Raw genomic sequence first — 12,500 nt, forward strand, 5'->3', positions numbered from 1 at the left:
CTCTTCAACAAAGAATACAATGGAAACAAAGAAAATTTGACAATAGAAGTAATTTGGAAACCGTTTAAAATCATATGCTCTGTCCAAATCGCTAAAGAACATTTTTGGGTTTCATATCCCTTTAATTTTAGGACTCCATATAAGGAGATTTCCATTTTTGTTATCCTTTTTTAGAGCCCTGTGTGCTATCATTAATTTGTTTTGATTATATTTATTTATAAATAAGTAGCAGCACAGGGATAAATGATATATAATAAATATAACAAAAACATGAGTTTGTCTTTCATTTTTGGTGGAATAAATTGCAGGTTTTATAAGTGTATTCTAGCATTTTTATTTTTTTCTCTCTCTCCCATATGTATTTTCTGAGCTAAACCTTGTACATTGCTACCATGATAACTAGTGGAAAAAAAAGAATATATCATCACGCTAGAGTTTATTTTCCTAGTCATAATCTGTGGCTGGATTAGTGGATTGCTTTGATTGAGACAAATGAATAGCCCTAAAGTTCTGGATTTAAATCCACAGTAATCACATTAAACTGAAACATGAGCACTAATGGAAAATAATGTGTTTAACTTCTTAAATGTAACTAAAATATATAATTGTGTTAATTGCTGCAATAAAACTACAGTGATTTAGAGATTGATACCTGCTGACCCTCCATCAAACCTCCAGTGATATCAAAATATAATGTCCATGATGCACTTGATGTGGTGATATTTAATAACAACTGCTCTTGTTGGAAATGTGCTTCAGTCAATAGTAGCCCAGGTAGCTACGGGTACCATTAAAGGACCAGTAAACGCAATAGATTTGCATAATAGACAAATGCAAGATAACAAGACAATACAATAGCATTTACTCTGAATTTTAAATGAGTAGTAGATTTTTTTTCTAACAAATTTCAAAGTTATGTATATTTCCACTCCCCCGTACCATGTGATGGCAATCAGCCAATCACAAATGCATATACGTATAGTCTGTGAATTCTTGCACATGCTCAGTAGGAGCTGGTGACTCAAAAAGTGTAAATACAGTGGATATAAAAAGCCTACACACCCCTATTAAAATGTCAGGTTTCTGTGATGTAAAAAAATTAGACAAAGATAAATCATTTCAGAACTTTTTCCACCTTTAATATGACCTATAAACTGTACAACTCAATTGAAAAACAAACTGAAATCTTTAAGGTGGAGGGAAGAAAACAAAAAACCTAAAATAATGTGGTTGCATAAGTGTGCACACCCTCTTATAAGTGGGGATGTTGCTGTGTTCAGAATTAATCAATCGCATTCAAAACCATGTTAAATGAGTCATCACACACGTGCCTCTGATTAACCCCAAATAAAGTTCAGCTGTTCTAGTAGGTCTTTCCTGACATATTCTTAGTCATTTTTGTCATTGGCTTTCAGCTAGCTCCCAGTAGTGCATTGCTGCTTCTTCAACAAATGATACAAAGAGAATGAAGCAAATTTGATAATAGACGTAAGTTGAAAAGTTGTTTATAATTGTATGATCTACCGGTATCTAAATCATGAAATAACATTTTTGGGTTTCATGTCCCTGTAAAGGAACCCAAAATATTTATTTCATGATTCAGATAGAGCATACACTTCTCTCTCTTTTTTTTTTTTTTTATTAAATTGAGGTTATTGGAAACAGTAACAATAAAAACTTAACAGACATCAATGTACAGATATGATATTGCGATTACATTCATAACAATGTAAGTAGAACTACCACAAATATGAGTGTTGCATGCCTGTTACATGTAAAGAACTACTGTACAAGAAAGTAATAGAACAATAACGGGTATACTAAACATAAGAAGGTTGAGTCTCTTTTTAATTAGTCGTGAGTCCCTCTAGCTACTAGCTGGGACACTTATAGAACTAATGAGGGAAAACATTTTGAGAAAGGAACGAATATGATATATGATCAATTTTCAACTTCGAAAATAAGTATTATATATCGTAAGCTGATGTTACAGTATTCCTATATATAATTAGTGGTAGTATATGATGGTGGTTATATAGTACAAATATCTAGGAATGAAACCTCATTTTTATATAAGTTAGGATTCCCTGCTTTACTCGGAGGGGGGGGGGGGTCACTTTTGGACCTGATAACTCTAATGAGAGATGGCAAGGGAAGTTGGCATTTGTATGGCCACTTTTGGGCCTTAGTAGTGGTTGTAGGTGGGGTAATCAGCGGGCAAGAGCCGCTCCGAGTTAAAAGGGGGGGAGGGGGGTTGTGTCAAGTTAACAATAAATAACAATCTGAGCATAAGTGTAAAGATAATAAACAACAGCCAGATGGTTTCTTGCACCTCTTCTTCTTTCCAATATCATCTGAATAAGCCTTCCAAAAACATTTGCGTCCACTCTTGGGCCTTACCAGGCTTATGAACAGCGTAGAGGAAGATTAGCATTTGGAGTGGCCAGTTTTGGGCCAAGGAAAGATTAGTGGGGGATTAGTTACTGAAACAATAAGGTAACATATATATATATATAGAAAGATTGGTGGGGGATTAGTTACTGAAACAATAAGGTAACATATATAGAACGTAGTATATTATTATTATTAGGTATTTGTAGAGCGCCAACAGATTCTGCAGCGCTGTAAACATAGTCGGTGTACAGGATAGCTTTTGTAGGGGTCAAGTGGGTAGAGGGCCCTGCCGAGAGTTTCACTGTTGTAGTCTGCTCTTATGAAGCGATCTGTAAACAGCTGGGCCCATAGGCTTACAATCTAAGGGGTTCAAGGGGAAAGCGATGGAGTTAGGAAAGGTTAATGTTGGTTGTATGCATCCCTGAATAGTAGAGTTTTTAGGGAGTGCTTGAAGCTGTTAAAACTAGGGGAGAGTCTTATGGAGCGAGGCAGGGAGTTCCACAAGATGGGGCCAGTCTGGAGAAGTCCTGTAAACGTGAATGTGAGGATGTAACAAGAGAGGAGGAGATCCTGAGATGATCGAAGGGGACGGGAGGGAGAGTATCTAGAGACAAGTTCTGAGATGTAGGGGGGAGCAGTGCAGTTGAGAGCTTTATATGTCAGGGTGAGGATTTTATGTTTAATCCTAGAGGCAAGAGGAAGCCAGTGAAGGGATTGGAAGAGAGGTGCAACAGATGTTGAGCGACGAGTAAGGAAGATGAGCCTGGCAGAGGCATTCATAATGGATTGTAAAGGAGCTATGCGGCAGCTAGGTAGACCAGAGAGGACGGAATTGCAGTAGTCGAGGCGGGAAAGGATGAGAGAGTGGATTAAAATCTTGGTTGTATCTTGTGTAAGGAAATGTCTAATTTTAGCAATGTTTTTAAGGTGGAAGCGACAGGCTTTAGCCAAGGACTGGATGTGAGGAGTGAAGGAAAGATCTGAGTCAAGTGTGACCCCAAGACATCGGGCGTGCGGGGTAGGGGTAATGATGGAATTATCAACAGTTATAGAAATTTTGGGGGTGGAGACATTGGAAGAAGGGGGGAAAATAAGGAGTTCAGTTTTGGAGAGATTTAGCTTAAAGTAGTGAGAGGACATCCAAGATGAGATGTGAGAAAGACAGTTAGTGACACGGGTTAGTAAGGAAGGAGGTAGGTCTGGTGCAGAGAGGTAGATTTGGGTGTCATCTGCATACAAATGGTATTGAAACCCATGGGACTTTATTAAGGAACCTAGTGATGACGTGTAGATTGAGAAGAGAAGGGGACCAAGGACAGAGCCTTGAGGTATACAAATAATGCTAAACATTCAGGAAATGTGTATGTGTGTGTATATATGTGTGTGTGTGTGTATATATATATATATATAACAGAAAGATGGGTGTAGGGGTGGCGCTGTAAAAACACCCTAAATTATATACAAGAATGACAAGAGTGGTGTACTTGATGCCTATGAATATCTATCCAGAGAAAACTGTGCCCCCAGGAACAGTTAACCTGATAGATAGAAATGTGTAATAAAGAGAGGGAAAAATGGGATAAGGAATATTCAAGAAGGCGCAACACTCTGGATAAAAGACCCTAAATTTGGGAGTACTAAGAAGGGTTGGTTCAGAAAACCGTGTTAACTGAAATAGAACAACTGGTTGATGTATACACTTGGGATGCCAAATAATTAAAATGATGTAATTGGGGAAAAAAGGTGATTATAGTTATTAAGTATCACTCTTATGAGCTAATATTTTGTTGGTAACAAAAGGTATCAAGAATCAATGTATATAATATACACAATGTACTGATTTTAATGTAATTAATAGTGATGTTATTAATAGTGATGTTATAGCCGCATAACTAGTGTAGTGCCCGCTGGATAGTGTGTGACATAATATGTGCACAAAGACATTTAACAAAAAGCAGCCACCTAAAATGCAGGAGTAATCCAAATATTTGCAAAAATCACTAAGCCTTATACTTTAAATATTATGATAGCCTGAACATGCCATAAATAATAATAGGAAAGGTTGAATATCAATCTGTATCGTAACAGAAATAGCCCTGTTAAAGTTCAAAATACAAGTCCAATATTGGATGAAAGCTTCTATGGCTGTAGATGGATGCAAATAATGCAAATTGATTAGGCAAATATAGCAATGAATCCACGTTCCACAACGAACCCGTTGGGAGTATACTTACACTCCGTTAGGGCTGTGACAGGAGGTAATGGACCCTCCTGCGATCTCCCAGCTCCAGAACAATATGCACTTCTCTGCAGCTCTGCTTATTGGTATAGCTATAGCTGGCGCTGCTGGTGATGAACCTCTAAGCTTTGCTCACTCCGCCATACTGCAGGGGAGAGCACTCACTTCCCAGTGCACATTGTTCTGGAGCTGGGAGATCGCAGGAGGGTCCATTACTTCCTGTCACAGCCCTTCAGGAAGATTATCTAGCATGATATCATAAAGCTCCCAGAATTGGCCTAATTCGAGAGAGAGTGCAAAAAAGATCTCTGGATCGAAGGAGGACACCGCTCCACTTTACCACAGATACCGGGAAGGAGAACTACCTATACACTACGCGGCACTTACCTCATGAGATTGAGGTAACGGAGTGTAAGTATACTCCCAACGGGTTCGTTGTGGAACGTGGATTCATTGCTATATTTGCCTAATCATTTTGCATTATTTGCATCCATCTACAGCCATAGAAGCTTTCATCCAATATTGGACTTGTATTTTGAACTTTAACAGGGCTATTTCTGTTACGATACAGATTGATATTCAACCTTTCCTATTATTATTTATGGCATGTTCAGGCTATCATAATATTTAAAGTATAAGGCTTAGTGATTTTTGCAAATATTTGGATTACTCCTGCATTTTAGGTGGCTGCTTTTTGTTAAATGTCTTTGTGCACATATTATGTCACACACTATCCAGCGGGCACTACACTAGTTATGCGGCTATAACATCACTATTAATAACATCACTATTAATTACATTAAAATCAGTACATTGTGTATATTATATACATTGATTCTTGATACCTTTTGTTACCAACAAAATATTATCTCATAAGAGTGATACTTAATAATAACTATAATCACCTTTTTTCCCAATTACATCATTTTAATTATTTGGCATCCCAAGTGTATACATCAACCAGTTGTTCTATTTCAGTTAACACGGTTTTCTGAACCAACCCTTCTTAGTACTCCCAAATTTAGGGTCTTTTATCCAGAGTGTTGCGCCTTCTTGAATATTCCTTATCCCATTTTTCCCTCTCTTTAAAAATATATATATATATATATATATATATATATATATATATATATATATATATATATATATATATATATATATATATATATATATATATATATATATATATATATATATATATATATATATATATATAATACAGTCAGCTAATGACCGGACAATAATAAACCACTGAGCTATATTATTGCTATGACAGTCTCACAAAGGAAGTAGTGCACTATTATGAGGCCATAGGTACTATCTGCACTACTTGCTATCTAACACCCTTAAGCAAAGTTATGCTCAATTATACATGATCTGTAGGGTATAGGTAGCAGCCAGATATTCAATATAGAAGATCATCTCAGAACTAAGCACATAATCTCTAAATGGGAGCAGACAGTGCAGGAAAATAAGGATCTAGAGTAGGAGGTTGCTGAGTAAGTAGTTGCTGCTCGGCTCGATTTTCCAACAAGGCTCAGGTCAAATTCCATCAGGGCAGAGTTTCTCTCGATCTTATTTATAGGAGGCTGAGTAGATGTGGAAGATAACAAACTTCCTCCATATTCACAGGGATTCTCTGGTTGGGACCTTGGGATCGAATCTGGTACTGAGTTCTCCTTTACTGGGTATTCAAGCAGGGTAACATTCTCATCCCGGGTAGCTCTCCTCTCAGGTAATAGAGTAGGTCTTTGTATTGCTGGCACTTCGCTTGTTCTGTAGTTATAGTTTCTAATCCAGGGTAGTGCGGTGAATTGGCAATCCTCCTCTCTGGCTACCTCTCGTTGCGCAATATCTTCCGTTTCAGCCGCCATCTTGGCTGTGTAATCGCCATACGCAGGAGACTTATTTCTTATAATCTTTTTAAGATCAACTAACCTGCTGTTCATCTGTTGTTCCAAATTTTTAAGGAGGGCTTTAATCAGTTTACATTGATCCTCCTCCATTTCTAGAAGTTTTTTACCAGGAACGGCCAGGAGGGGAGGAGGGGATAGATGTTGAGCCGGCTCTTCTGCTCTTAACAAGTTAGTTTGACGCTTTCTGTTGAGTATAGTTCTTATTATTATTATTATTATTATTGGTTATTTGTAGAGCGCCAACAGATTCCGCAGTGCTATAAACAAAGGGGGAGTACAACAAAACAGTTATAGGGTAGAGGGCCCTGCCAATAGTTGCACTGTTGTAGTCAGCTCTTAAGAAGGTGAACTACAAACAGCTGGACTTTTAGGCTTACATGCTAAGAGGGTTCAGGGGATTGCAGGGGAGGAGAGGAACTGGTATTAGGAAAGGTTAGCGTAGGTTGTATGCGTCCCTGAACAGTAGAGTCTTTAGGGAGCACTTGAAGCTTTTAAAACTACAGGAGAGTCTTGTGGAGCGAGGCAGAGAGTTCCATAAGATGGGAGCCAGTCTGGAGAAGTCCTGTAAACGGGAGTGTGATGAGGTGACAAGAGAGGAGGAGAGTAGGAAGTCATGAGCAGAGCGAAGGGGACGGGAGGGAGAGTATCTGGAGACAAGGTCTGAGATGTAGGGGGGGAGCAGTGCAGTTGAGGGCTTTGTATGTAAGAGTGAGAGTTTTGTGTTTGATCCTAGAGGCAAGAGGAAGCCAGTGAAGGGAGTGGCAGAGAGGTGCAGCAGATGAAGAGCGACGTGTAAGGAAGATGAGTCTGGCAGAGGCATTTATTATGGATTGTAAAGGAGCTAGGCGGCAGGTGGGGAGACCAGAGAGGACAGAGTTGCAGTAATCAAGGCGGGAAAGAATGAGAGAGTGGATTAAAATCTTAGTTGTGTCTTGTGTAAGGAAGTGTCTAATTTTAGAGATGTTTTTAAGGTGGAAGCGGCAGGCTGTAGCCAAGGACTGAATGTGAGGAGTGAAGGAAAGATCTGAGTCAAGTGTGACCCCGAGACATCGGGCATGCGGGGTAGGGGTAATGATGGAGTTTTCGACAGTTATAGAGATATTGGGGGTGGAGATTTTGGAAGAAGGGGGGAAAATGAGGAGCTCAGTTTTGGAGAGATTTAGCTTGAGGTAGTGAGAGGACATCCAGGAAGAGATGTGAGAAAGACAGTTAGTGACACGGGTTAGCAAGGAAGGAGATAGTTCTGGTGCAGAGAATAGATTTGGGTGTCATCAGCATACAAATGATATTGGAAACCGTGGGACTTAATAAGGGAACCTAGTGATGACGTATAGATTGAGAAGAGAAGGGGACCGAGGACAGAGCCTTGCGGTACTCCGACAGAAAGGGGTGATGGGGCAGAGGAGGCCCCAGAGAAGGCTACACTGAAAGTACGGTTTGACAGGTAGGAAGAGAGCCATGAAAGGGCTGTGTCACAGATGCCGAAGGATTGGATTCTTAGAAAAGATTATCCATTTACTCCATGAGGTATCTTGATTGCAATTCTGAAGTTTAACAGCTTGGATGCGTGGGTTATGCATGGATATCTAACAGATTGTCTAAGGTCTTAGCAGAGCTTCATAATTTGCTGCTAGCCATGATGGATGCTTGGCCACGCCCCGAGCATACACTTTTAAACATCTTTCCTAATTACTTTTGTTATCTAATTTCACAGTCACTCATAGGTGTTAGGCCTGCACCACTCCCCAACCAAAGGTAGCAGGGCCAGGGCTTTCACTGGGTACACCTGACCATTTTGTAGGCTCCCTGCATTTGATTCTAACATATGGTCAACATTATTTTATGTGTTTTTATTATTGTTAAAAAAAATTGTACTGGGCTTAAAAATAGTTGGTTTTTAACATTTTTTTTCTGAATTCTTTGTTTTAAAATGTAGTGAGACTGACATTAACATGGGGCGAGCCTGTGCCGCCTTTGTGTGATTCTTATAACAACCCGGTGAGCAACTAAGCTGTTCATGACAGCATGAGGCGGAGGAAAGCTTTTGCAGATAAGCAGGCAGTTGTACAAAAGACAGAAGGAATGCAAGATCAACAGAGAGCACAACCGACAAATAGACTAACGTAGAGAGCATAACTTGGAGATCATCATGAAGAGGGCAGAGGATAAGCTGGAGAGTCTTATAAACTGGAGTCAGGGAAAAGAATGATAAATTAGCACTTGATTTCTTATAGCAATACTGCCAGCTAGTAAAAGACACAGTGAAACCATTTCCTTTAAGCTGCAATTCATATATTATGTACTGTAATAAACGAGTACTAGTTATGATTAAAAAATAAGAGCCCTGAAGTTTGATCATCACAAAAATACTTATTTTGCTTGTCTATTCTGATTGTTGTATTTAGCATGCTTATTCTGTATTTTTTTTCCTAAGATAAAATAATTCTTATTATAACTCATAAAGCACTTATAAGTTACATTGCACGAACGGTGGAAGTAGAAATAAGTGATATTGTACATTTTATATAATTATAGTACCTAATAATATTTATCAGAGGCAAAGAGACTTAAGAATAAAAAGTATCTTCTTAAAAGCAATTTTACTTTTACAAAGATGTAAAATAATAAATATATAAACTTTCCAGTTTCCTAACTTTTTTGTAACTTTTTATTTTACCTAGGAGGAAAATGGCTGATCTCATCAAATGGTGCACTGAACATTACAAGTGTAACTTTTGCAGATCGTGGAAGATATACATGTATGTGTCCAAATGGAAATGGTACTTCATTCTATACAGTTACCCTCAGGGTCACATATACTTCTGGGGACATGGGTATCTACTACATGATTGTCTGCTTAGTCACATTCACCATTACCTTGATTCTGAACATCACAAGGCTTTGTATGATGAGCAGCCACCTACGCAAAACTGAGAAAGCAATTAATGAGTTCTTCCGTACAGAAGGGGCTGAGAAGCTACAGAAGGCCTTTGAGATTGCCAAGCGCATTCCAATTATAACCTCTGCAAAAACTCTAGAATTGGCTAAAGTTACTCAATTTAAAACCATGGAGTTTGCTCGTTACATAGAAGAGCTGGCAAGAAGCATTCCGCTGCCTCCACTTATCTTCAACTGTAGGGCGTTCATGGAAGAGATGTTTGAAGCTGTAAGGTTAGATGATCCAGATCATGTTGACAAGGACCACTGTGGTGGAATCTACACTATCGGCCCTGAAATGCTCCGAAGTGGTTCTCCTGCAGGTGACTCCGAAGACAGTTCAATCCAAGGGCAAGAGATAGCAGTCAATGTGTCTGTTCATCCACAATGTGAGACTCAGAGCATTAACACAAACCACTCACAGGACAGCGGTCAAATAGTAGTGTCTCCAGAAGAAGTTGTTTCCATGCTTGATTCAGAAAGAGAAGCAGAGCCAACCATTTTGTAATTTTCAATCTCCTTTGTTGAAGTTTAGCTAAGTGTCTGTTACAAATATTGTAAAACCTAAAATTTTCCAGGTGATTATTTTAGCCCTCCAGTAAGGGAATTCTGCCAAATCTTTCTAATGATGCCATTGCCTCAAGTATTCAGTTAAATAGGATTCATCAAGACATAACATTGGGTAAATAAGACATGCTGTTATTTCTATTTTTTTTCTTGTTCTTCTCTTTATATGTAGAATATATTTAACATATATTTGACAATGCCCTGATGTGTTAGATCATGTATTAATGCACCTTTTCTTGCATATACATGTTTAAAGTACCATAAAACAGATTGAGATTTCTACATGTAAAATAGTGAAGATACTCATTGGTAACGCTTGTTGGAGCAGAAACCTAAAATAATATCTGCATCCTTTTTTAAAATCATTATATGCAAAGTTAGGGAAAAATGCTTACTCCTAAATTCTGCGATTTGTGCCATGAACCCCCAACTTCGCATTTTCTCCAAGTTTTATATTTTGGGTTTCTCTAATCATGATCCACTTACCTGTTGTGTATGCACATGCACAATAGAAAGCTTCGGCTTGTGTGCCTTGAACATTGCTGTCACACACATTCATAAAGCCCCTCTATTGGCTGTCATTGTAGCATGCACTAATCTCTTTAAATGTATAAAGCACTGCTGTAGCCGATACCGATGTCACTTGTGACGTCACCAGCACCCAACGACACGTGTGTCCACAGTTTCAGAACTGTTTTGTGCGCTCTCTATAGAACACCCGAGGGGACTATAAACATTACAGCTCAGTGGAGGAATTGAAGATATTAGTGCTTAAATTCATCTGTCACACTTGCCAGGTATGCTAAGTATGTATTAAAGTTTTTATTAGCATACTTATCTCAAGGTGTTTTATGGTTCTTTAACCCCTGCAAAAGGGGTTAAAGTCAACTCCATTTCAGCAGTGCACTACTGGGAACTAAATCACAAGAGGCATAGGTGTGTATTCACCAATCCACATTTAGCTCCCAGTAGTGCGTTGTTGCTTGTGAACCTACATATGTATGCTTTTAAACAAAAGATACCAAGAGTGAAGTAAATTTGATAAAATAAATTAAATTAAAAAGTCTGTTAAAATTGCATGCTGTATCTAAACCATTAAAGTTGAATTTTAACATCCATGTCCCTTTAATAGTAAGTAAAGGCAATGCTTTTAAACGTACAGTTTATACCAATGACACACTTACTTTTTTGTATAGCTTCTCCCTGGAAATTCTCCTGCACCATGTAGCATTTATAACTCCATTAATCATTAAAAACATTTTTCTTTGGCGCCTTACAAAGTAAAATGGTCCCCAAAACTCATCCCATACATGACGTGCACATTTCTTTGTTCTATTCTCAGTGCATTTCTGTCCAACTCATAAATAGTAAAGACTATTTGTTCATAATGTCATGCACAATGCAAACATTTGGCCATAGATAGCATTTTTTTCACCCAACACTAGTTCCCCTGGTCGATAGAAGGAAGAGGACATATTGCTGATACGGTTCGCGACACTGCTTATGCCGGTATGATGCATCATAAATCTGTTTCATCAACTCCAACACTGCTTAGCACTATAGCAGGCTCTGTATTTCTGATGTGTCGGCACTTGCATGATGTATTGTGATCTGACAGTGTTGCAGACACTGAGAATGTGAATGTAACAACTTTCCCTCAGTAGGGCAAATATTTGAATACTGTAATGTGTGTCTATTGCTACCTGTCTGCACAAAAACCTATCCGTTTGTGTTCTCCAAAATTTTGCCAGAAAAGTGGGGGCAGTGTAATATTTTCTAATATATAATTTTCTGCTATGCAAAGCACACGTGAATTGCATAATTTAACATACATGTATTTAATGATGATCTGTGAAATAAAAATGAAACATTTTTAATATTAGCTAATTTTAGCTTAATATTGGCAAAACTATCAGCTGGGTGGTACACCAGCTAAAAATGTCCTGGGGAGAACACTGTTTCAAAAATGAACTGGGAAAGGATCCTTGTGTGGAAAAATATAACCTTTCTAAGATGCAGAAAGTTGCAACTAGCAGATACCGTGCGATACTATAATAGTTCCTTGATCTGCCGTTGTTAAACCCTATAAGGTACATACATTGCGTGATGCGTTGTGACTTCACTGGCAATTCCGGGAACGAGTATAAGGGGGGCGGGACTAAAGCTATGGGCAGAATGAGGAAAAGTTTGGGGCCATTTTACTTGTAAGACCCAAAGAAAGATGTTAAAAATGGTTTTAATGCTAAATGGAGTTGTACTTTTTACACAGTGCAGAAGGATCTCTGGGGGAGAACAAGCTATACAACAAAGTAAATTTGTCATTGGTGTAGACTGTACCTTTTTAGTTAATTGCCTACATGATTAAAAAGGTTTAATTGTGGGGGCTAATCGTTAAAAAAAGTAAGATACTAAATATTAATAAATTGGCCAAAATGGATATATATTTT

At 38.3% G+C, this 12,500-nt stretch overlaps 1 protein-coding gene across 1 annotated transcript in view; it reads left to right on the forward strand.

The window, feature by feature from the left end:
- Nucleotides 1-12,500, forward strand: part of MFAP3 (microfibril associated protein 3) — a 27,260-nt gene that overhangs the window by 12,568 nt on the left and 2,192 nt on the right. The window contains exon 3 of the mRNA XM_053718700.1: nucleotides 9,231-12,500. This exon is cut by the window's right edge and continues 2,192 nt beyond it. Within this exon, the coding sequence (XP_053574675.1) occupies nucleotides 9,231-9,994 (764 nt within the window). The 3' untranslated portion in view covers nucleotides 9,995-12,500. The remainder of the gene's footprint in view (nucleotides 1-9,230) is intronic.

Source organism: Bombina bombina, chromosome 6 (assembly GCF_027579735.1).
Source record: "Bombina bombina isolate aBomBom1 chromosome 6, aBomBom1.pri, whole genome shotgun sequence".
In the NCBI taxonomy this organism is placed as follows: domain Eukaryota; kingdom Metazoa; phylum Chordata; class Amphibia; order Anura; family Bombinatoridae; genus Bombina; species Bombina bombina.